The 25,157-nt window shown below is 50.0% G+C and overlaps 2 protein-coding genes across 8 annotated transcripts; one reads left to right on the plus strand and one right to left on the minus strand.

Moving 5' to 3' along the window:
- Positions 1 to 746: 746 nt before the first annotated feature.
- On the plus strand, positions 747 to 13,792 carry LOC146351700 (uncharacterized). Of its 3 annotated transcripts, XM_084847662.1 has the most exons (3): positions 747 to 821; positions 7,616 to 7,733; positions 11,381 to 13,792. In XM_084847662.1, the coding sequence occupies exon 3, from the start codon at positions 11,406 to 11,408 to the stop codon at positions 12,549 to 12,551; it is 1,146 nt and encodes a 381-aa protein (XP_084703788.1). In that variant the 5' UTR covers positions 747 to 821; positions 7,616 to 7,733; positions 11,381 to 11,405; the 3' UTR covers positions 12,552 to 13,792. The 3 variants fall into 3 exon arrangements, with proteins under 3 accessions (XP_084703788.1, XP_084703789.1, XP_084703790.1); XM_084847663.1 differs by lacking the exon at positions 7,616 to 7,733; XM_084847664.1 differs by lacking the exons at positions 747 to 821; positions 7,616 to 7,733 and adding an exon at positions 8,880 to 8,943.
- Positions 13,793 to 16,359: 2,567 nt separating this feature from the next.
- LOC146351701 (PHD finger protein 13-like) lies at positions 16,360 to 24,487 on the minus strand. 5 transcript variants are annotated; one of them, XM_084847661.1, is made up of 6 exons: positions 24,436 to 24,487; positions 22,951 to 22,994; positions 20,146 to 20,238; positions 19,420 to 19,981; positions 18,896 to 18,940; positions 16,360 to 18,686 (listed from the first exon to the last, which is right to left on the minus strand). In XM_084847661.1, the coding sequence occupies exons 4-6, from the start codon at positions 19,952 to 19,954 to the stop codon at positions 18,460 to 18,462; spliced, it is 807 nt and encodes a 268-aa protein (XP_084703787.1). In that variant the 5' UTR covers positions 19,955 to 19,981; positions 20,146 to 20,238; positions 22,951 to 22,994; positions 24,436 to 24,487; the 3' UTR covers positions 16,360 to 18,459. The 5 variants fall into 5 exon arrangements, with proteins under 5 accessions (XP_084703787.1, XP_084703785.1, XP_084703786.1 ...); XM_084847659.1 differs by lacking the exon at positions 24,436 to 24,487 and adding an exon at positions 23,253 to 23,681; XM_084847660.1 differs by lacking the exon at positions 24,436 to 24,487 and adding an exon at positions 23,253 to 23,360 and having other exon boundaries at positions 16,360 to 18,683.
- Between the last annotated feature and the right edge of the window lie 670 nt (positions 24,488 to 25,157).

The following is a 25,157-nucleotide window of genomic DNA, read 5'->3' on the forward strand; positions in this document are numbered from 1 at the left end:
GTCTTCGGACAGCGCTGGCTCTTCGGCTTAGAAACGGGGATGAGCGCCGCACCCTAGAGTCGGTCACGACTGGTTGGGGACGCCTTTGCCTCTTTTTTAGGGTATTTTTAGAAAACGATGTTTCTTACTGTGGAAATTTATTATTTCAGACTGTTCTATTATATACTTGTGCATTGACCAGCCAGACGGGCGATTAATAAATTTAATAAATAAATAAAATACCGAGAAAATACTCCTATGACGACAGCGTTATCGTGAGAGCCCGGCCCGGCCCGGCCCGGCCCGCTCCTTCGCCGAGCCATCCGCATGCCGATGGAGGCGGTGCGGGCGGTAAGGCACCGTCCCACGTGTCGGACTTCTGAGAGAAAGATAACGGCACATTGCGCCTTATGGCGCCCCGCCGCAATGTCCTTTTCCTCCTTTTTTCCCCCCCTGGGGACCGGAGAGGGGCCGTGCCTCCAGCCGTGCGGAAGGGACGAGCCCCACACCCACTCGGGCCGTGCCCGGGCGACCGCGCGCTAGGCCTGCTCGCGGCGCCCGCGCGAGCCCGCCCCTCGGGACAGCGACGGCGGGGCCCGTTTCCCGCCCGAAGAAGAAGAGCGGCAGCCCCGCCTCTCCCCCTTTGCGCATGTGCGGCTTCTCGGCGCCCCCCTCCCCTGCGTTGGAGGAGGAGAAGGAGGAGGAGGAGGAGCCAATAGGCGTTCTCGCGCTCGCGCTGACTCGGCGCGCGCTGCCCGGGCCTTGGCAGTCTCGCGGCGGGGCTGCTCCGAGAAGCAGGCTGGTGGCGCGTCGGGGCGCGCCGCGTTTGTGCGTGGGGCTAGGTGAGTCTCTGGCGTGCTGTTGCCTTGCTCCTTGCAGTAGGGGCGGGCGCGCCTCCCCCTCCCCTCCCCTCCCCTCCCCTCCTCCTCCTCCTCCTCCTCCTCCTCCTCCTCCTCCTCCTCCTGTTGGTCGTGCTTCGTGGCCCTGGTTGCAGACCTCCCTCCGATCCCCTTCTCGCAAAGCAGTAAAGCTCAAGTTGTGCGCGCGCGGAGAAATTGTGCTTTTCTGCCTTTCCCTACTCTGCTCGACAACTTTTGGGGACGGGCGAGCGATGGCGAGCAAAAGGCTTTTCCAGCTGTGCCCTTCGTCCAGTTGCGGTAATGCTGTTATACGATCAGTCTAAGGCATGGCTGCATTTTTAATACAGGGCAACGTTCTGGGCGCCCCATCCCCCCCCCCCCGTTTTATTTTTAAAAGGATATTGTCGGGCTGGAAAAGGCGCGGAAAAGAGCAGCCGCAACGCTAAGAATCTGTACGAGGAAATGCTGACGCGTTTGGGACTTTGGCGGTTGGAGAGGAAAAGACGTGGGTTGGGAACGGAACAATAACGGTTTATAGTTATTACATGGTGTGGACGGGGCCCCCCCTCTTGCTCATAATTTTAGAATTGGGAGGGGTCACCCTATAAAACTGGCTGGTGGCAGTTACTGAACAAACAAGCAAAACGTACTTACACAACCCAGTTAACTTATTTGTTTATTAACAATATTTATGTACTGCTTCTCATTTGAAACCAATTCATTGCCACAAGACGGGGAGATGCCCGCTAGCTTAGATGGCCTTACCCCCACTCCCTCCAAAGTTAGACCAGCCTTCCCCAACCTGGTGCCCTCCAGAAGTGTTGGGACTGCAGCACCCAGAGCTGGCTGGGGGCTATGGGAGTTGTAACCCAACACATCTGGAGGGTACCGGGTTGTGGAAGGGTGAGTTAAACAAATTCATGGAGGATAAGTCAACTAACATCTGTTGGCTATGATGACTAAATGGTCCCTACATGTTCAAGAACAGTCTGCCCTTGAAAAGTAGGTGGGGAAGGTGAGGGGAGGCTGTGGCCTTAATGCCCTGATTGACCTGGTTCGCACGTAACGACAAACCAGAGTTGAGTATGGGTCGCTGTTGAATCATGGGTTGTTATTACATGCGAACCCTGCAGTATGGTGTAACTATGGGTTGTTAAACATGAACAACCCAGGAAGAGAACCCATGGTTTGTTGTTGGGTTGTGAACTCTGGGTTGTTTGTGGTTACTGCCACATAGTTAAATCATAGTGCAGGGTTTGCACATAATAACAATTGTGTGGACTTCTCAGAGGGATCTGGCTGACCACTGTTGGAAACAGGATGCTGGGTGTGATCGACCTTTGGTCTCCTCCAGTAGGGCTGTTACAGCATTGCCTTCTAAACACCAAAATCCTTACCCCCTTCTTCCTGTGTTCCATTTATATAATATTTTACTTTGAGCCATTCTTTCATAGCATGTTGCCTTTAATCAAGTCACTCCCACCTACATGGCTCGAACAGGTCTGTATACAAACCTAAAAGCTGTGAATGGTGATTTGCTATGTACTAGCAGGGCCACTGCAGGAGCAACTTGCAAAATGTTATGCCCTGGCATGTCTCCTCAGCAGCTTTATTAGTCACACTGATGTAGGCGCTGAGAACAGTTTCGATTTCCATTTGCTGTTTTGTGTTGAGTCACAGCTAGGAAATGAAGGCTGTTTTCAGTCAAGATCTATTTAGTGCCAGGTTTCTTCTTTGGCACAGTAAAGTGTTAATGAATATTTGAGAAAGACATCATGTTTTGGGGAGCGGGAAGGGCTTTCTTACAAGTAAATAGGCTTAGGCTTCGTTCTGTATATACAGACCTGTGAGTAAGCGCAACTGAAAACAGTGGGGCTTACTTTTGAGTAAACCTGGATAGGATTGGATTGCAGCCAGGGAGAGATCCACAGTAGAAGGAAGAATGAATGTTTGTGTCAAACTTCCAAAAACAAATGTTAGTGTAACTTTTAAATATACTATTGCAGTTATTTGATGAAAGCTGACTGGTGTCTTGGGAAGGTAGGGTGAAATATGGATGGATGGATGAATGAAGGAATGAATGAATAGATTGTGAGAGATGGTGTAAAGGAGCAGACATCAAATCTTCAAATCATCCTAATTTGGCTTTTACTGAACCTCACTTTTGAAATTAATCCCCAGTTTTGCTAAAATAAGAACAAATTCCTTTTCCCTTTTATCTTCTGGCCCCCTGACCTTGCCTGGCTTTTTTCTGCCTTTCAAGAAAATGTTGTGTTTTATCAAGTGCAAGATGCCAGGGCACTGGTTTTTACATTTTGAAGGAGGGAATGACTTTTTCCCTGTTTACAGCTGAAGGGATGATAGGGAGCTTCGTGTAACTTGAAACCTCATCGTATTGCTAATATATTAAAGCTGCAGCCTCACTGGCACTTACTTGATGGATGTAAGCCCCGTAGAGTAAACCGGTATAGGACTGGGCTGTAAATCTCAAATTTCCTCCCTTCATTTTAAGACTGAAAATGCCTGCGGTGTGGTAAGCCAGGTACAACATGATGGTTTGGGTCTGGCATCTCCTGTGTCCTCCCCCACCACTTCACCTTTCTTGAATTTGGAGCCTGAGGAAAAGTAACTCAGTCTCACAGACTGCAACTTTAACACTAGTGGAAGGCCCGATTGATATGTGAGTTGTGTGTATGTGTATGGCATGGATGGGGAACTTGTAGCCTCCCAGATATTGTTGGACTGCAGCTCCCCTCACCATTGGCTATGCTGGCTAGGGGCTGATAGGACTTGTGGCCCTTGAGATGCTGGTGGACTATGTTCCCCACCCTGCAATACACATACACACAACTCGCATACTAGTTGTATCCCGGTGTATTGGCTGTTTGACCCCAAAGGATCAAATGCACAGTTTGGGGGGTATGTCTGGATTCGGGGGTGCCTCTGGAATCTCTGGTGGTAGCTGTGGCTAGGAGTGCATTTTAACGGCTGGAGCTTATGCTAAGAAACACTGCACTGGTTCCCAGTTTGCTCCTGAGCACAACCCAAAATGCTAGTTTTAACCTTTAAAGCCCTAAGTGGCCACTGTAAAGAACAAGAGTGACTCCATGTTCTTTTTTGCACGTGATATACATTTTATGTTGTGTGGGTTAGTAATTGCTGGTCTGTGAGGGGCCAGAGAAGGGAGAGCACTGGCATGAAGACCTTGTGACACCTAAGGGGAGGATGAAGCTGTGCTGTCTCAAAGTATATGGCTGTCCTGTGTGGGCGAGTTACCCCTGGCCTCAAGGTCATAAAGCACTCAGGGGCTTAAGGGAGGAGAGATTGCATACAGCTGGATTGGTGTGAATCCCGCCACCACTCCCCCCACCCTCCTTTCTTGAGGGAGGGGGGAGAGCACCAGAGTCGGACCTGGATATAGTATAGATTTGGGGAGGGCTTTTTGCCCAGGGTCCTTTTGTTCTCATCCTGTCTTGAGGAGGAGGTGTCAGGCTTGGTGTGGCTTTTGACTAAAGGCCCTTATGACCAGTAAGTAGCATAGGCTAGTTAGCGTGTTTTTATTTTGTCTGTACATGGGTTTCCAGCTGTTTGATATATTGTAGATCTTTGTTATTCACTTATTATTGTACTCTCCCACACCCCTTTCCCTCACTTGTAAATAAACTATCTACCTCTAAGAATTGTGCTGCTATTTCCATCTGGGTCATTGCTGACTCCAGTGTAGTTTTGGTGGTTGGCGCTGCTATTTTTGGTAAGTCTGGACTCAAAGAATTGGGAGAATTAGTTTGGTCTCTACTCCTTGTGCCTAGGGGCAGGTCTACCTGGGGATTGCCTCCATCCGCAGGTAAGGTGCCAAGCAGAGCGTAGTGGCAATAGTCTAAGAGTAGGTCAGTTGAATCACGCTCCTCTCTGCCTTCCTTTATGTGGTGGAAGTGGTGGGATCTCACACCAACGTAGGGAGGAAACCAAAAGGTGAGGTTGGGGAGTGTGAAGTGGCACTTGTACGGGGTTTGTTATTTGGTTAGCTAGGGCAGTATGCAGACCAGGGCAGAGGCCACACCAAAGCAAGGATTAGGACTGCTAGCCCAAATGGCTGGGAAAGGTGCAGCCGGGGTGGCAGATTTAACTTTATTGAGTAGGTGGTGGAGGCTGGTTCAGCTCAGGGCGAATTAAAGGAGGAAGACGCCCTGAGACCAGGAGCAGAGGAAACATTGTCACCAGACTGGTGGCGAGGGGAGAGCAGGGGAACCAGGGCTTGTGAGAGGAGTGGGCAGCAAGTGGGCTGGCCAGTGCTGGATTCAAACAGTGGTAGCGATCAAGGGGATGGTGACAGTCCTGGTTGGGAGGGAGAAAGTGCTGGAAGCTGAAGTGGGAGCTACAGCGTATTAATGACCAACAAATGCAAGCGATGGCATGGCAGCTAGAACTCCTGCTTGCCCTTCAATGGTAGCAATAACCAAGAGGAAATTTGTGGTCTTCATACCAAGGCTTAAGTAGAATAAGGCACACACATTCAATTATAATAGGTGGTAAGTTTACTTACAAAAGGGGAAAGGGAATAACGTGCAAGAAAACAGAGCAATGTATGGGAACCGTATCTACAAGGCAAAACAACAAAGCTGGCTTGATGTACCAAAGCATGGGTCTTCGATAGAACAGGACCTCAGAAACTAGCAATCCCAAGCAGAAAAGAGAAGGGGCCAAACGGAACCAGGGCAGCAGTCGCCCTTCCGGGGGTGGGTGGGAGGCAGAAAGTTCCCACAAACCTTGTTCAGCCCAATTAGTGAGAGCGCTGCCGTGTCCTTGAAGTTCTGAGCAGTGCGAGATAACACACGCAGATGGCATAATGATTCCATGCAGGCTCAGCATCACAGAATGAAACTTTACAAGCTGCTAAGACACAGAAAGAAAATGGATTTCTTGACACCTCCTTTAAAGCCATGCATGTTGGCAGCCATTGCCACATCTCGTGGTAGCAAATTCCATAGGCTCTGTCCTGAAACTCCTTCCATTCAGCTTCATGGGATGACCCCAGTCCTAGCGATGAGAAAAGGAGTAAAATGTCTCCCTATCCTGGTCTGCCTCATAGAATGCCTTCTCCCATAGGGGACTCACGTGCAAACTCTGAGGTTTGTATATTTGGGGGCTAGACTGATGACAATAAGGAGCAGGGCCTTTTCTGTACTCTCACTGGGGAATTTGAGACCTGCCAGACCCACCCAATTTTTATTTTTAGAAAGCTAGTGAAGACCTTCTTCATTTTCTTTTGGGGATGAGACTTTGTTGACAAACCATCTGGCAAATGACTTGGCTTTTTTCCTTCTGTTTTTGAATCAGACATCACTTCCTCTTTGCTCTTCTGCCACTGGCTTGTACTCCATATGATACATTATTTGCGTAGTTTAAATTGCTGTTGTCTCTAGCATATTACTAGAGCCATGTTGGTTGGCTACAGATGTTAAAATTAAGTTCTTTGTAACTATAAGAGATAGATACTTGTTGCTTTCCCCCCTTTTTCTTCTTATGAAAACTGCAATCCCCAAGAAGGTGAACTCAGAACCTGATGCCCCATCCTATTTGTGTGCGCGCGCACGCTTGTGTACAATTGCATTGAGTCTACACACACACACACACTCTAACTCTTGTACTTGCCAAACCCCTTAGCTGGTGTCTGTGTCCATATTGCTCATCACAGATTGTTATTGAGCTGGTAGAATTTATTTGATGTAAATTGTGTTGCCTTTGTCCCATGCTCACCAAACACAGCTTCTCATATGGCTGGCAGTCATTTAGGTCCAGTTCACACAATGCACATAGGAGTTATTTTAGCCAGGGAGCCACACCCAATATACAATGGGTGCCAATTTGTATATGCAACACCTCAGTGTTGTGCAAACCTGACCATCAGGAGTTAAATAATCCTCGAATAACAAGCAGATGGTTGTTTAACCCTCGCATGCCCCCCCCCCAGACGCTTGTATATTCAAAATGGTGGCCAGCCTGTACTGCAGCTCATTTGGAGTTAAATAGTGAACCCACTGAGTGGCTTCATTTTGTGCCTTTTGTACAGCTTTATGCATACTTCTAGATTATCTTTCTGCCCTGGGGAAAAGATGAGAAAGACCTTTTATGAATGAAGTCTGTGTTAGAGTGATGAGGTCCCCATTGGATCCCAAGGAAGTTGCTCCGCTCTTAATTTCCAGATGAGTGGCCATGTTAATCTGTTGCAGCAAAACCAAAAAAGAGTCCTGTCGCACCTTAGAGATTAACGAACGTATTATGGCATAAGCTTTCATGGACTACTCCATCAGAAGTGGGCTGTAGCCCACAAAAGCTTATGCCATAATAAGTTTGTTAGTCTCTGAGGCGCAACAGGACTCTTTGTTTCTGTTCTAATTATCTTGAATCAATCCTGAGCTTCCTTGGGGGATTTAAACCTTAAGACTAAGAAGAGAACAAGTGATGAGGTTGAAGGGCCTTTATTCAAGACAGCCTTCCCCAATTTGGCACCCTCCATATGTATTGGACCAGGGGTGGTCAATTTGTGGCTCTCCAGATGTTTTGTTCTACAGCTCCCATCAATCCTAGCCAACATGGGCAATGGTAAGGGACTATGGGAGTTGAAGGCTAAAACATCTGGAGGTCCACAAGTTGCCTACCCCTGGTTTAGAAGTATGCTATTGGCGAATGGAAATGTCATATGGAAATAGTTGTGTGGTAGAGATTTTTTATTTTATTTTTAAACTGTTTTTGAAACCATTTTTATTTTATTACAGGGAAAAGGAACAATAGAAAATCAAAAAACACCCATACTGAACTGGAGCATTTCAAAGTTAAAATTACCGATACAACTTTTGGCATAAGAAGAGTTTGCAAAGATCTGTCTATAACAATGTAAGTAGAGCAGACCAGGATGGGATTAGCTGATGTGTCATTTCCCTCCATCACACAGTGGATTCCTCACCCCACCCTATTACAGAAGAACACCTCTTGCATCCCTTCAGGGGATGCTTAGAGTTCCCCTGGAACACTGATTACCCAATGAAGTGATCAATTTCCTCTCTTTTGTTACGGATGTCTTGAGAGGTTGTCTGCCTGATGGAGGCAAGAGTTGAATGCTGCATGTACTGTGCTTGGGGGCAGGGTTAAAGCAGACTTCCCCAAACTGGTGCCCTCAAGACGGTTTAGATTTTTGTTGTTGTTGTTGTTCAGTCGTTAAGTCATGTCTAGTTCTTCGTGACCCCATGGACCATAGCACGCCAGGCCTTCCTATCCTCTGCTCTCTCCCGGGGTGTGCTCAAATTCATATCCATTGCATCGGTGATGCTATCTAGCCATCTCATCCTCTGCCGTCCCCTTCTCCTTTTGCCTTCAGTCTTTCCCAGCATCAGGGTCTTTTCCAGGGAGTTTTCTCTTCGCATTTGGTGGCCAAAACATTTGAGCTTCAGCTTCAGTATCTGTCCTTCCGATGAGCAGTCAAGGTTGATTTCCTTTAGGATTGACTGATTTGATTACAATCCAAGAATTCCTGACTGTTAGCTGTGCTGCTAGGGTTGATAGGAACTGAGGTCCAAAACACATGGAGGGCATCAAGTTGGGGAAAGTTGGGTTAAGATATGCAGGGATCCACACAAGTGCATAGTCATCAGAGTCACTGCTCCTTCTCTGCTCTGGCCAGTTTACCTTATTTATATTTATTTATTACATTTCTATACCACCCAGTACCCGAGGGTCTCCGAGTAGGTCACAACAATTAAAACCGCAAAATACAGCATAAGATACATTATAAAAATGTAAAAGCTTAGAGCTACAATATAAAAGTATAAACCAAAATAAAACCTAGCTACAATGCAGAGATTTAAAATACGATAACAGATTTAAAACAACAGAGCTAAAAGACTAAAATTCCTGGGAAAATAACAAGGTCTTCAGCTGTTGCTAGAAAAAGCACAACATAGGCGCCAGGCGAGCCTTTCTGGGAAGCTTGTTCCACAGCCGGGATGCCGCAGCAGAAAAGGCCCTCTTCTTGGTAGCCACCAACCTCACTTCCTTTGCAGGGGCTCCCAGAGAAGGACCACTGAAGATGATCTTAGGGTCTGGGCAGGTACAAACCTTTGTCTTTTATGCAATCACGACACACACTTTGGACTGATTAGCTTGAATTTGAAAGGTGGTGGAGATGCCAGAATATTGGAAGCTGCCATTTACCAGGTCAAACAATTCTCCATCTATCCCAGTCTTGTCTATTCCAGGGGTAGGTAACCCAGTGTCCACCAGATGTTTTGGACCACAACTCCTGATCATTGGCCATACTAACTGGGGCTGATAGGCATTGTAGTTCAAAACATCTGGAGGGCACTAGGTTTCCTATCCCTGGTCTGTTCTGACTGTCAGTGGCTCTCCAGGGTCTTGGGTAGAGTCTTTTCCATCACCTGCTGCCAGATCCTTTTAGCTGGAGATGCCAGGGATTCAACCTGGGACCTTCTTTATGGGAAGCAGCTGCTCTACCGCTGAGCTGTGGCCCCTCCCCATAGCTAGGCACTGTGTGTGGGAACGAAACATAGCTCAGTGCTGGAATGCCTGCTTCGCATGCAGAAGGTCCCAGATTCAATCCCCACCATTCCTAGGTAGGGCAGGAAAAACTCCTATATGAAACCCTGGAAAGCAGCTGCCACTCAGTGTTGACAATATCAGGTTAGATGGACTCCTGGTCTGATTGACTATAAGGCAAGTTTCTATTTATTTATATACACACACACAGACACACAGCTCCACATCAGAAGATTTCGGAGCAGTGAACAACACGGTAAAAGAATAAAACCACAGGTTAAAAGAGTCAAAACATGAAATAACTCTTGAAATAACAGTGTCTTCAGGAGGCGCTGGAAGGAACACAATGTTGGCGCCTACCTGACCTCTAAAGGCAGGGAGTTCCACAGGAAGGGGGCCACCACACTGAAGGCTCTTCTTCTGGTGGACTCCAACTGGGCCATGGGTCCATGTGGAACCACCAGGAACGTGCCCTCTGATGACCTCAGTGACTGGGCAGGTTGGTAGGGAAGGAGGCGCTCTCTCAGGTATCCTGGCCCCAAGTTGTTTAGGGCTTTGTACACTAGTACTAATACCTTAAACCTGGCCCGGTAGCAAATAGGCAGCCAGTGCAGTTCCCTCAGCAGAGGAGTTACATGCTGAAAAGGGGCAGCTCAACAGCCGAGCTGCTGCATTCTGCACTAGCTCCAGCTTCCAGACCAGCCTTAAGGGCAGCCCCACCTAGAGCGCATTGCAGTAATCCAGTCTTGAGGGTACTAATGCCTGTACCACCGTGGTCAAGCTATCCCTGTCCAGGAGAGGCCGTAGCTGGCGAACCAGCCAAAGCTGATAAAAGGCACGCTGAGCTGCTGCGACCACTTGGGCCTCCAGCAACAATGATGGATCTAGGAGTACCCCCAGACTGTGGACCTGATCTTTCAGAGGGAGTGCAACCCCATCCAGAACAGGCAATGAGCCTATCTCCCGGACCCGGGAACCACTCACCCACAGGGCTTCTGTCTTGCCAGGATTCAGCTTCAGTTTATTGGCCGTCATCCAGCCCATTACTGAGTCTAGTCACTGATTCAGGACTTGCACAGCTTCTCCTGATTCAGATGTCACAGGGGAGCTAGAGCTGCGTGTCATCAGCATACTGATGGCATTTTGTTCCGAATCCCCTAATGACCGCTCCAAGCGGCTTCATATAGATGCTAAACAACATTGGGGACAAGGTGGTACTCTGCGGCACCACATACTCAATTGCCAAGGGGCCGAGGAATAGTCACCCAATGTTAGTCTCTGAAATTGGCCCCGTAGGTAGGACCGGAACCACTGTAGCACAGTGCCTCCAATACGCATCCCATGGAGTCGATCCAGGAGGATACCATGGTCGATGGGATCAAAAGCCAATGAGAGATCGAGCATAATTAACAGGGTTGCACTCCCCCTGTCCCTCTCTCTCATTCTGTTTAATGTTGCCCCATTCAGACCTTCTCCTTCACACATATGCTGACCTTACCTCTGACTTTGACAACAAAAGTAGACTTTGAGAGCCATAGCAGTTGCAAAGAGACTCAAACTTCAAAACTGGAAGGATAAACACCCGCCACCTATCATTCAGTGGTCTGAAGATCTTACTGCTCTTTTGGTCATATTACAATTGCAAAGAATAAAAGAAAGAGAAAAAAAATCAACTTCTGACTTTGGCATGTTTCATGGAATGCCTGAAAGGGGCCTCCATGTGGACACACCCATGCAGGCTCCTTTCAGAGCTTCCACTGAACACACAGAGGTCAGGGGATGGTGCTAGTGGACACAATCCTGCTCATATATTTACTGAATAAGCATGCCTACTAACTGGCTGGTATAACAAAACCAACATAGGAGAGCAGAGCATAGGAGGAGACTCTGAACATGGCAGGCAGTGACCTACCTTGAGGGATGGACAGCTGGCTTGTAGGTGTCTCTTCTTAAGATACTTGTCTCTTTCCCCCTCCCAACTGTATCCTCAGAACACAGATCCCTCCACTCTAAACCATGGGCAGGCCCAGGAAAACCTCTGACAATGTATCATCACCTCGACCTGCTGCTGCGGTGCCAAAAACAGCGCCGGCAACTCCCCGATCTTCTGCCTCCTCCAAGACCATTCCTGGAAACAGCAGAGCTCCGAGTGCACCTCCTACCAAGAGCGAAGGTGGCAAGCAAGGACGCGGAGAAAAGCCGGCCTGTGCCACAAGTCCCAGAGGAGCAGGTCGGGGTTACCAAGCGAGGCCCACAACAGCGTACGGCGGTGAGCAAGGAGATGCCAAGAGCAGCCGTGGAGCGCGATCCAAGACGGCCGCAGCAGCTGGAGGAGTGCAGGCTCCTCCTGAAGCCTTCCCAAGCGGCACTGCTTCCACAACCCAAGGCAAAGCGGCCAAAACCCAGGGCAAAGCAAATCACTTTCCCTCCCAGCTCCCCGCCACAAAAGTGGCTGAAATAGAGAAAGAGACGCGGGGTCAGCGAATTAACCCTGAATGGCACAAGTGGCGGGAAAACCGCATCACAGCCTCCATAGCTCCCAAGATCGCCAACAGTAAGTTTGTGAATGGCCGGAGCACTGACGTGCCTCAGTCATACCTTAAAGCTGTGGTAGAATCTGGCTCCACTGTACAGACCCCAGCCATGTCTTGGGGCGTCCGTAATGAGAAGAAAGCTGTGGAGGCGTACGAAGCGCTCAAGTCCAGCAAAGCTAGCAAGCCAGTGAAGGTTGATCACTGTGGCCTCTTCATTGACAAAGGGAAGGCCTGGCTCGCTGCCAGCCCTGATGGGATTGTCAGAGAAGTAGACACCGGCAAAGAACTTGGGGTTTTGGAGGTCAAGTGTCCCTATAAACACAGAGACAAGACTGTGACAGAAGCTTGCAAGGACAAAACCTTCTGCCTGGAGAAGGAGGGCGATTCCTATGCGCTGAAAAAAACCCACCCCTATTACACACAGGTGCAGTGCCAGATGGGAGTCACTGGCCTCGAAAAGGCAGACTTTGTAGTTCACACCAACAAAGAGACCGCCATTGCCCCAGTAGATTTTGATCCAGCTTTCTGGGAGAAAACAGTGCCCAAGTTGGAGAAGTTCTACACTGATGCTGTAGTCCCTTTTCTAGAGAAGAAGGAAAGTGCTGCAGCCTGGGCCAAAGAAGAATGAGGCAGCTGAGAGGTCCTAACTTCCTCCTTCTCTTGAAGATGTGCCTTTAACGTGTTACTTATACTCACTCCTTTCTGGCTCCTCACCCAGCAGTACAAAGACTAATTGCCCTTCTGTGCCTTAACACAACCTTGCTAATAGTTGCAGAGCAACCCAGCATTGCCTGCCATGTTGCTGCCCCTCTCCAGTTGCCTGGTCATTAGTGTTGCAGGAGAATAGCAGAGAGCTTCAGCACCTGTCTTCATCCTTTGTCCGACAAGCATGCTTTTATTCTCGTGTTGCTTCCACACCAGACGTGGCTGCACACTGCTGCCCTGCCATTTCTCTTGCTTGGTTGCAGGTATGCTGTCCCACCTGCCTGTCCTCACTTTAATGGGCCAGGCAATAGGAATAACATGAGAGCAGTTGTGTAGGTGCAGGGGATACAAAATTGCTACTCACCTCCCACAACTGGCAATGGCACCACTGACTTAATAATTCCAGCTTAATTCCTATAGAACTTGGACATGAGGGTTTAAGCTTCTGGGAGAAGCGGTGGTCTGATGCCTCTCCTGCAGGGCAGAGCCAAAGCCGGCACATTTTTGATAGGACATTTATAGTACTTCCTTCCCTGACCAGAAGGTTTTGCTTTTCCAAGAAATGGCTCATGTGATGGTGATGTTTACTGAATTTGATGGGGAAAAAAGAGATGGATGTTTGGATAGTTAAGAGCCAGATGGCTTGAGCATAAATCAAGACCCAGTTGGCGTCTACAGTTCACCTGTATCTTACGAATAAATCCCAGTGAAGTGTGTGGAGCTGCATAAGGACAGGCTACCAGTTACCTTTTGAGTTAAGATTCCTGCTGATATCAAAGACAGCAAATGTATGACAAATAGTAAGATGCCCCATGCTCTCCAGTGAATAAGATAGGTTGCTCCTTTTTTTCCTTTTACATCATTTAAATAAATGGGGCTTCTATGCTGCCATGCTAACTGAGAGTGCAAGTGGGCCCACTTCACTGCAGGAGAACCAGCATCTTAGCTTTTGAAGCTACCTGCAGCTTAGGAAGTCAAACCACCCATTTCATTTATGTTTAGAAAATCAGCTTTTGATTATTGCAACTTTGTTTGGAACAGAAACTTAGTTAATAGGACATAGCAAGCCAGTCAAATTGTGGAGCATGGCTGCTTTAGTTTGCCTATGGCTTCTCTTGTGTAAAATGAAGCATATGTCCAAATAAAATCACTCACTTCGGATAATGTTGTACTGTGGTGTAGGCACAGCCTGGAGCGGGGAGGAGGACAAAGCTGGAATAACGACTTGCTCATTGTAACTCTTGTTTCCGCTACTAAAACTTTCTTCAGGTGTTCTTACCATGTTGAAAGAATGTGGGAGGGGAGGAGCACTCCAGCCTTGCTCCCCTCTGTCACTCTACGTGTGGAGGGCAATAGACTGAACAGGAGAGCCACCTGTATCTGTGGGGGCTTTCCACATGATTAATCAGATGCGACAATGGAGGGGGTGGGCCTGGAGCACTCCTCTCCTCCCATGTTCTTTCAACACGGTAAGAAGAATGCCTGAAGAGGACTTAAGTCTTGACGGTACAAATTCAAGTGTCGTAATGCCTCTCTGAAAATGTGGAGGAGCAGGGTGGCTGGCAACACATAAGATCAGAAAGCCAGCTGAGAGATTCCTGTCTTCTGCATTCTCAGCCTGCTTTATCCCTAAGGTTTAGGTTTGATTACAATATGTGATACCTATTCAAATGCCCCATCAGCAATCCAGCAAAAAGCAACAGTTAAAAACTAATTAAAACTGGACTCAAATCACTAAACACCAGGTCTAGCTTAGGAGCGTTAACATGTCGCAATAGCAAGTGGATGTTTATTACATTGCTGACCTAACAAAATATGTCCCTAAGATTGGCCTCAGAAACAGAGAACTCAAAAAGTTAGCCAACATTTCATGAAATTACAGACCAGTTAGCATGTGTATTTCCAGGCAAATAAATGGAAAGCATTATTCAAGGTAATATCAAATGTTATATGAAAATGTGGTGTGGAAGAATCCCTCACCAATGTTCTGGAGTCTCAGCAAACATAGATAGGAATGGCCAGTAGTTTGTGTACTTGGGCTTTCAGCACAAAAAGCCTGCCAAAATTTGGGGATTGAGTCGTTTTGTCTTCGAGGATCTTTAAATAATCCATCATTGTAGCATTGGGGCATATCTGCAGCATGAGGCTTCAAATTTTCCAAAATCCCCTTCCTGTGTTCTGAATTAGACCATGACCACGACAGGAGGATCTGCATTACCTGATCCAGCCACGTTACCTTTATTAGCTAGGGTAGAAATAACTACATTAGCTAGACGCAACCATTTGTAGGGACTGGTGTCATAGTGACTGGGTTTGGACCATCATGTTGGTTAAAGAAGCCGTCATGACTTCTTGTGTGTGTGGCTGTCATTCACACAATTCCCTATGATGCAGCACAGGTTGGTGTTAGCAGCTGAACCTGGTGCGTGCAGTGGCAGGGCTGGTTTCATACGCACCCTACAACCCACAACTTGCAGTAGGGGTTGCAGGGTGGGTGCAAAGCAGCCTGTGCTGGGTTCAGATGACACGCCTATGTTGCTTTGCATGCATGAGGGGAGAAGCAATGGCTTCTTTTACTGGCAAGATCATCTGAACACCCCCAGGGTTAGAGGTGCAGTAAGGTGACTGCAGCTGCAAAATTACACCAACTGCAATCCTGTGCATGTCTACTCAGAAGACCCATTTAGTTCAGTGAGGCTTACTCCCATTTGGTATGGCAAACGCAGGACAGTAAAGAGCTCTAAAACATCTTTCCAAAGCACAACTGATGCCAGAGTGAAGGTTCTGTTTGCACACTAAATAGATTAGACACCAAACTACAGGTATGTTCCTGGCATTTGTTACACAGTAACATGTAACTTTTCCACCACTATCTCCTTTATTACTGAGAAATTTTAATTTTGTGAGAACATTCTTTGTCTGCAGGCCTTTATTTTCTGAGGGGCTGTGACTGCCAGGTCCATTCACATTGACAGCTTTACAGTGCGACACTTGTTCTGTTCCACCCATAGCATGTGTTGCCATTGCACACTCATAACCACAAAAAATTGTGAGAGAAATTGCATCCTCTCCAGGTTGGTGATTTGATTCATTTTCAACCCACATGTGTTATGGAACAATATGACTCTCTAACTCATGCACGCTCTAGCAATACTGGAAACTTGTGTTCACCCATTCTGAATCAGTGCGTACAAGTATGTTAGGGGATAGAATTAAAGACTATTGGAAAGTGACTTCTTACTTCCAGCTGTATGAAAAGTATCAAAATTGCTTTAAACATTCTAAAGGGGTATTGACAAAATTCATACTCTGGTGTTTTGTTTGTTTCTTGTTTGGTAATAAATTCCAAAGTTAGGGAGTAAGATTGAATGTATCAATATGAAAGAAAACTATTACAATTGGTATTAAGTGCACAAGTGTTGGACACTCAGTGTCTGCAAATATCTGAACATCTGTTCAGAAATGTAATTCTATTGGATTGAACCGCATATCAACTGTCTTAAGACTTAAGCAACAGGCTCTTGTGGGTGAAAAAAGGCTGCTTCAGTTTACTGGAAGGGAAATTCTAGGCTTTGCCCTGTACTTGACCTTTCATACTGCTGTGTATAAATCAGAAGTGCAGGCCATGTGTATTTAATATCAAAAAATGGCAACCTCCCCTTTTCACAGATTTAACTATTTTTGAACAAGTTCAACTTGAGTTTCATTGAAACAAACAGAACAGTGGCACACTTGATTAAAAGTATTTTTATTCTATACGTATCACTCCATACACTCTGCATAGGGCAAGGACCAGAAAACACAGTTTTACATATGTAATAGAAAGTGACTAACTATAAAAGTGTAAACACTTTGAGGGGGCAGAGGGCTATTGACTGAATCATGGGGTCACTCCCTCAATTCTTCCTACAGCATGACTGAGCAATCCTAAGTAGGGCAAGACCCATCTCGAGCCACTGCAAATCCCTTGTACCATGAAAATAGGGCTGTAGTTACAAGCATGGCCAAAGACATGGTGGGGGTGTGTATTAGATGTAATAAAGGCACATGGGTCAAATCAAAGAGGCTCCATGGACTAGATATAGAGTGCAAGTAGACCAGTCTTCTCTCCAAAACATTACTTTGCTGGCATGATTTTCCCCAGAATGAACAGCAGTAATTTGCATAGTAGACAGGTCTCTTTCCTTTAACATCCCTCAAATTTCACCTCTGGCAACCTAGGTGAAACATCTTCAGCAATGACAGCAGCTTGAAAATCAAAGCAGGACCCAATCTGCTTCTTCACTGCAGCTCACTGGCATACCTCTGGTTCTTTCTCCTTCAGATTCTAGAGCAGGGGAAGAGCAACCTCTGGCCTGTGGAGGGTTGAGCACCCTGCCCCAAGCTCCTCCCTGAGGGTGAGGGATGGGACATGAATCCCCATCATAGGTTGAGTGGTACAAAGGGGAATCCATTTCTCATCTCCGATTAGACATAGGAGATAAGCTAGGATACCCATGTGGCAGTTGGCCAGGACTTGCTGAAGCTGGCTTCTGGAAGCGCTAGGCGAGTCACTTTCCCAGCCACTTGCACCCCAATGGGACACAAGAGATGCAGGAAAGAGCAGCCTGGCTCAGCTGGGGTTCGCAGGACCTGACTGGTCCTTTCTCTGTGCCTCTCTCTGCAAGATTTTTTTAACAAGGTAGGTGGGGCAGATGTCAGGGGAGGGGCCCCACCACCTTGATATCATCTGGTCCACAGGGGTGGTCCAGGGGTGTAATCCAGCCCCAGGACCAAAAGTTGTTGCCCTCCCCTGTTCTAAAGCCCATGCAGCCATCACCCTCACCTCTACTACCAACAGCTTTAAGGTGCGAACCTATGCATGTTTAGACAGAAAAAAACGACAACTCCCAGCATGCTGGCTGGGGAATGCTGGGAGTTGTAGGACTTTTTCTGTCTAAACATGCATAGGGATGCACGCTTAGTCTCTTCCCACAACTCCTGCATTCCCTTCAAAAAAGATGCTAGTGCAACCGGAAGTCTTCAGTGGGTGAGTGCGGAGTAAGCACAGCTAGACATTTTCTAGGAATCTGTATACAAAATATTTACATTAAGTGAAAATTGCCACCACTTCCCCAATTCGTGATTAACCTGATTAAAGACTGGAGTAGCACAGTCCCATTACATGAATTAGGAGCCATGACCACAGTACAGAAGTTTTGCCCCATGTTGCTCTTCATGCTAAAAGAAGAATGAGGCCTTGTTGTTATAGCTGTAAGACATTCCCTCCCAAGCACAGTGTGCACAGGAAGACAACTGCCCTGTTTAATATGTGCTTTACTGTACTGAAAGGGTCCCAGAAGCTTTCAAACTAATTTCCTAAGGGGTAGTTCAGGTGTAGGGGCAAAGGAACAACAAACCTATCCCTGGGGGCATAACCTTACAAATTTAAGTGAGCAGCTATCGTACCACAAAAGAACTAACTTTGGGCCAACTCCCACTAGGTTGCTGAGGAAAGGCACCAATCCCTATCTGCACAAGGCAAAGAGGCTTCTGGCTGACTTAGTGCATTGTGCACTGGAATTAATCAAACCAGTCACTTGTGTCTGCCAGCCACCTTTGCATTTGCTGCTCTAGTGTAACCCTGAGATCTCAACAGCACAGTTTACAGGCCCCTTTGAGAAGATAACCTGTCTCCCCACCCCCAAGATCTTGGGTAAGACACATGTTTCAGTCTTGGAAGCATAGGGGGTCCTCATGTATTTCCCAGGGAAGTTCTTGCATTTTGATTGTCTTGCCAACAGGGATCCAGTCCAGATTTAAAGGGAACCCACCCATTTGCCAAACCAAAGTCAGTCACAGAAGCGCTTGCGGGGGATGGTCCGGGCTCTGTTTGAGCGGCGAATCTCCTGCTTTGCATCACGGCATCGTTGGCAGATGAAGATGTCAGGCACATTGGATTTACGTATCTTGGCACAGGAGAGGTGGATCCAAGTGGCACATTCATTGCACTCTATCATAGGTCTCCCAGCAAAAGGCTTTAGGCAGAAGCAAGTGATGAGATCCCAGGCATCATCTTCTGCGTGAAGAGATACAGTGTTAAAAGCAGGGCCAAAGTTGTTTTTACAGATGTATGTTACACAGGCTTCAGTACTAGTCCTTACAGATTTGAGAGACATTCTGTATTGCCTTAGCCTGCTCTCCCACACCCAAAAGCAACCTGGCCAAAATGCATTTGCTTGCCTTAATGGAATCTAGCAGTACTAGGACACACCATTATCTACTTACCATCTGTTTTGGGGTCCGAGGCTGCAGAAAACTCCTCACACAAAGCTGCAAGAAGGAGAGAAAAAAGTCCAGATAAATGGGGTGCCCTCATGTGTTGGTATTCTGGACTTTGGCTCTACTTAATCTGTGCCAACAGTGTCTCCTGAAATAATTCCTTCCTGCTCACTAGAACTTTGTATCATACTGAACTTTAAGATACTTTAATGTTTCCTTCTTGTCTATATACACACACTCAAAACCCATTGACCATGGAAAAATATGACATTTAGCATTCAGATCACAATACTGACTTTACAGGGAGAGGCAATAGCTCACTGGTGACGCACAAGCCAGGTTACTGGCATCTTTAGCAAGAAGGATCTCGCGGTAGCAAGTGATGGGAAAAAGCTGCTGGAGACCTCTGAGGGCTGCTGCATCAGAGTAAGCAGTAATGGCCTAGAGGGACTAATGGTCTGAATCTGCAGAAAGCAGGTTTATATGTTAATCTGACGACTTTTTCAAAGTTTTCTTATTTGTACACTTACTACCAAGCTGGGAGCCATCTCTATGGAGTTCTTCCTCACTGCTCTGCACTATGGTGTTCCAACAGGAAGGGCTGATTTTTTCCTCCTTGCACATGTCTTGCTCCTCAGGCTTCTCAGCTGCTTGCACCCCATGGATCCAGTCTTTCTCCTTTATGTATTGCTCTAGAAGAGAATTGGACTGGAGCTCTTCCCTTGGGAGACAGGATTCAAGCTCCTTTGTTTTTCCACAAGTCTCTTCTCCTGGCTCAATCCTTTCCTGCTTAATGTCCTTCATACTCATTGGTATCACCCTCTTGTCCACCTCTTGGTCTAAGATGAGCTTCTTTGCAGCTTGCTTCCTCCTCTTAGTTAGCTGGGGTCGGCCTGTGCAAAAGCTGCTGGAAATATCAGAGCAGTTGAGGAGTAGGTCTCCATCTCCCTTGCATGCAGTGTTCCTTCTCCCTCCATCATCTGACAGCACCTGGGAGTCACAGGACTGGGACGAAGGCCAGCTGTCACTGTCTTGAGTGCTGCCTGTGCTGTTCTGGGGGCTCATGTTGCCTCTATGGAGCCAGGGCTCATTCTACAAAGGGAAAAAGAGAAAAAACAAGAGATGTGCACCATTTCACTGTCTTCAGATTTGAAGAGAACAGAAGTCACCAGCACCCAGAACACCAAGTGAGAGTAGAAGAAGCCATCTATACCACTGATATAGTATACCATCTATACCACACCAAGCTATCTTACCTCTTTGGGGTACGGGATGTAGCCTGCATAGGCTAACACAAAGGTACAGAACTGATTGAAGTCTTCTACAGTTCTTTGTCTTTTCTGTGGTGGCTACAAAGATACAGAGATTTATGGATCAGAATCTTACCTTGACCACATTTATACATTTAGCAGAACAGAACAGCCATGCATAATTTATTTGCATGGCAGCCTGGGATAGGAAGACTTTCTTTTATACCTTTATAGTAACATTGTATAATATATTGGTTAAGAAACCAAACCCAAACCACCCCCATACAGGTCCAAAAATCCAGTACTTGCCCCTTCTAAACCAATATGCACAATCTTATCAGCATGTCTTTGGTCAGTGTTGTACCTAACACTAATTCAAAACACAGTTTGCTATAGGAACCTGATATCAAGTCAGACCACTGGGCCAGTATTTGTATCTGACAGCAGTTCTCCAGAGTTTCAGGCAGGACATTTCTCTAGCCCTAACAGGACATGTCAGGGATTGAACCTGGGGCAGTCTGCATGCAAAACATGTGGTCTGCCACTGAGGCACACTCCTTGCCCCAAGGGCCATAGACTGCCTTAACACAACACCGGGGAAGAGGGCACTGAAAGAAAGCTTTAGTTATCAAGCTTCTAGAGTTAAACGGAACAGGAAGAGAATACAGAATCGCTGAGATCTCTATTTCCCACAACCACAGAAAAAGAGTAACGCTGTCTTCGGATTGAAAACCCAAAGGGAAGAAGAGCATGTTCCACTACTACATTTCAGAATAGCAGGAGACAGATCTCCAGGGAAAAGAACTCTCCTGCTACTTGATGATAATAATAATAGTATGTGGAAATGTCAAGATATTTCCCGGTGGATACCCTATCAGAGCAAACAAAACGTAGTCTCGCCCTGCAGACAAAGGAAAGCAGCAAACGATCACCAGCCACAACAAGGGAGTTGGGAACAACATTGCCATCCTCCCCCATCACCAACCATGCCATGACAGCCACTCAAGAAGGGCCATCAGACCAAGGCTTCCCTTTGCAATTGCTGTGCTCATCTGGAGGTTTTTTGCCCCTCCATACCCTCCCAGGATTATGGAAATCGGAGCTGGCAAGCAGTAATTCCCACATACAGGGCAGGAAACAAGTACTTTGCGGGCCATATAAAAACAATGACAATCCAGAATTGACAAAAGGGCTGGGCAGGGGAGTATCCTCAGCAACAGATAAGCCAGACTCCCTTCTCTTCCTCCCTCCATGCTCACAAACAACTACAGACCACCATCACTGGTCTAAAAAACAAGGGAAGCTACTCCTAGAAATTAAATTTGGGGAAGGGTATATCAGGCCAAGCCTCAGTCCAGAGATTAAAATAAAAAACCTGAACTGGGAAGAGGCTGCAACCAACTGGGCTGCTTTTCCCTGTGAGAGCAGCCCACATTTACTTTTCCAGGAAGAGGCAGGCAAAGCACCATGAGGCCCAGGGCAATCACCAAAAGACCCCATTCTTGAATCCCACATCAGCTTACTCCCCACCACCCCAACTTACTTCCGACCAGCAAGTGGTCGACTCCAAGTGGAGAACAACCCTCCATTCACACATATAGCAACTCTAAAGAGTGCCACCAGAGAAAACCTGCTCAGAGCCATTGGGGGGGGGGGGGTGCGCGCGCGCGCGCGCGTATAAGGGGGGGGAGAGACAGTGAGTGAGTGAGAGAGTGTGTGTGTGAGAGAGAGAGAGAGAGAGATAACGGGTAACTAAATCTGGTCAGATTTTGCACCCCAAAACTCCTCATGAAAACGCGGGAGAAGGAGGAGGGGGGGGAGAGCAACGTGCTTATAAAAGAAACGCATTAAACTGGTTCTCCAAATCGGGAGGGACCAAGCTGGCTCATCATCTCTTTCTCCCCCCACCCGCTAATGCATGACTGACATTTACAGCGCCTGCATCTCTCTTCGAGAAGCCCCTTCGACCCCCCGGGGACCAGCAAGGGGGCCGCGCTTCCACATACACACACCTGATCGCTCCCAAGATGGCGCCTGCGCTGCCGAGGCCGTCCGGGGGGAGACCGTCCGGGGGGAGGGGGGGAGGGGGCCAGCCCCGCCGCTCGCCCACGCGCGAGCCGGGGGGCGCTGCGCGGAGCCTTCGCCGGGGGGAGCGGGTGCGTCCCCCCCCCCGGGCGAAGACAGCCCCGATCAAGGTGCGCCGCCACCCGCGCTCCGGCAAAGCGGCGGCCACCCAGCCCAGAAAACGCGGGACGGCGCGGCTGGCCCCTCCCCACCCCGACCTCCGGAGCCGGAGGGCGGAGTCGCCATCGCGCCAAAGGCACCCAGAGGCTCAGCGAGCCCAACCGGGGGGGGCGCCCCTCCCCCCACGACTGGCGACCGCCCCCCCAGCATTCCCCCCTCAGGAATCGAGTCGCCACACGGCGCGGCAAAACACTCACGCCTCTTGAGTTAGGGGGGGGGAATCTTCCTACGCCTCTCGGGCCATCGATCCCAACCGCGCCCCCCCCCCCGTTCCTACAACTCCGCCTCACGTCCATGGAGAGCCCGTCCTTGCTCCCCCCCCACCTCCGGAAAGCAGAGCGCCAGCGCCCCCCCCATTAGAAGCAAGCGAGACCAGAAGGCCCAACACACGCTCCCCTCCCCTCCCCCCAGGCACCCATGATCGACCCCCGCCTCAGGCGCGCCCCCCCGTTCCCGGCTCCAGCCGAGCCCGCGCCCCTCCCCCCGCCCCGGTGGTCGGGGGAGGGGAGAGGGCCGCGAGGCCGCGGAGGAAGGAGCTGAGGGAGCGGAGAAGCGCCCCGGACTCACCTCGTCGAAGCCGGGGGAGCCCGGACTGGGCAGGGGGCTCGCACCTGGGGGAGAGAGCGGAGACACACGGTTAGCCCTCCCCGCGGCGGCCCCGTCCTGCCCCACGCACCCGCCAAGGGGGCACCCGAAGGCTCCGGGCATAAGCCCGCCCGCCGGCCCGCCTCCTCGGGCTCCTCCGGCCAAGCGTGAGCCCCGGGCCGGCCCCGGCCCCCCCGGCCGTTCACAGCCATGCTGAGCGCCCCCCCGCCGCCGCCCCTCCCGCTGCTCTGGCCCGCGGCGACGCCTCCCGCCGCCTCACCCACCTGCGTAGTCCTCGGGGCCGCTCATCCCCGTGTCCGCCAGGGCGCTGCCCCCGGCGCGCCCCTGCCCGCCCTGCCGGGAAGCTCGCTCGCCCGCCCGCCCGCCGAGCCCCGGGGCGCGAGCGGAGAGCGCTGGCGGCGGCGAGCGCGGGAGACGGAGGCGCCGCTGGGCCAGCTGCTCAGGCGCAGGGCGGCGGCGCGCCCCTCGGCTCCGGCTTGCCCTCCGCCTCCGCCGCCGGGTGAGGTGGGCTGCGGCGGGCGCGGTGCCCCCGGGAGCGACACGGGGCGGGCCGCGCCGATGGGCCGCTTGCCCCTGTTGCGCGGGCGGGAAAGGGAGGCTCCCGCGCGGCGGCGGCGAGGACAGCAGAAGCCGCGGCTCCCCTTTCCAGCTCCCCCCGCGGCAACCGGCGCCGGCTCTTGAGCGGCAACCCCGCCCCCTCCCGGCCAGCCCCGCCCCTCCCCTCCCGGGCGGGGCTGGCGGAGGCGGAGCCACCTGAGCCGGGGGAGGGGGCGGCAGCGAAGACGCGGGGGAGCGTCAAAGCGGAATAAGAACGCCCCAGCTCCCCCCGCCCCGCCGCTTGGGCTCGCCCGTCAGCCGAGAGGGGCTTGGCGGGGGGCGGCTGCTGTTCTGCCCCGCGGATTCTGCGCCCGGCCCCCCTCCCGCTGGGGAGAGTTCCCGCCGCCGCCAGGCGCGGAGGCGATCTGGGGAGCGGGGCCGCCCTGCGCGAGAAGGAGCGACGCTTCGGCCAAGGACCGAGCGGCCGCCCTTGCTCGGAGGGGCGGGGATTTCCCGGACCCGCCGCGGCACTTTGGGCCGAAGCGGGATCCCGCCGTCGCCGGCGGGGCGGGGCGCGGCGACGGGCGCTCCTTCCCTCCATCGAAGCCGGCCGGCCGGCCGGGCCGCACCGAAACGCTCGCGAGGAGGGAACCGGCCCGGATCGAGGTTTCTAGCCCCGAGCAGCTCGGAAACGCGACTCGTCGCTCCGGCGGCACCGCCTCCCGCCCCGGCCAAAAGCCCGCGCGGCAGAAGCGCCGTCTCCTCCCCGCTGCAGAGCGCTCTTTCCGTGAACCCGTGAGGACTAGCGAGCCCCGAAGGCATAGATAGCCCGTCCTTGTGGGAAAGCCGGCCCAGCCCTTCGATCCTTTCGGATGCTCGTCGCTGCAGCCTTTTCAGCCCTATGCTCACTTTTTCGAGATCAGCAACGAAGTAACAGCACACGGCGTTCCACAGCGTGGCGTAGGCGCATTACGAACCTACTGGCAGTTTCAGTTTCAACCCTTTCCCTAAAACTCGCCGGTACGGGTTTTGCCTTCTTTACCGCACGGCCCCATACGCTGTCTACCCAGAAGCCCCGCTGGCTTTAACGGGACTTGCTCCCGCAGAGCTCACACACGCTACTGCCGTTTTCACCTTTATCCCATGACTCTTAGATCTCGTTCCTGGTTAGTTGCTGCCAGTTCTGTCACACTCAGTGTATATGCGGAGCTAGGAGTTTTTGACCTATGTGCATCCCTTTATTTACACTGAACTTCATTTGTCATTCTGTGGGTCTCTGCCCCCAACTTGGCAAGATCGTTTTAGAGCTCTTCCCAGTCTGCTTGGGTTTTCACTGTCTTGAATAATTGCCCTCCCCTCTACTGACTGCCAACAACAGGAAAGCAGGCCCTGGTGGGGTGCAGGGAGAGGATACAGCTTAAGGCTGCAATCTTATACCCACCTATGTGGAAGCAAATCCAACTGGAGATCAGTGTAACTGAAAACATTTTCTACAGGATCAGGTTGTAAGAGGATAACTATCTGCAATAGCATCTTTGGATTTGGGGCCAGGAGCCACAAGTCAGACGTAACAGTTTGTCTGTCACTCTTTTCCTACAGTACACAGTGACCTTGTTCAGATGTAATGGCGG

The sequence above is a fragment of the Heloderma suspectum genome, chromosome 3 (genome assembly GCF_057233095.1).
Source record: "Heloderma suspectum isolate Gila_16-S chromosome 3, 16-S_ref, whole genome shotgun sequence".
Lineage (NCBI taxonomy): Eukaryota > Metazoa > Chordata > Lepidosauria > Squamata > Helodermatidae > Heloderma > Heloderma suspectum.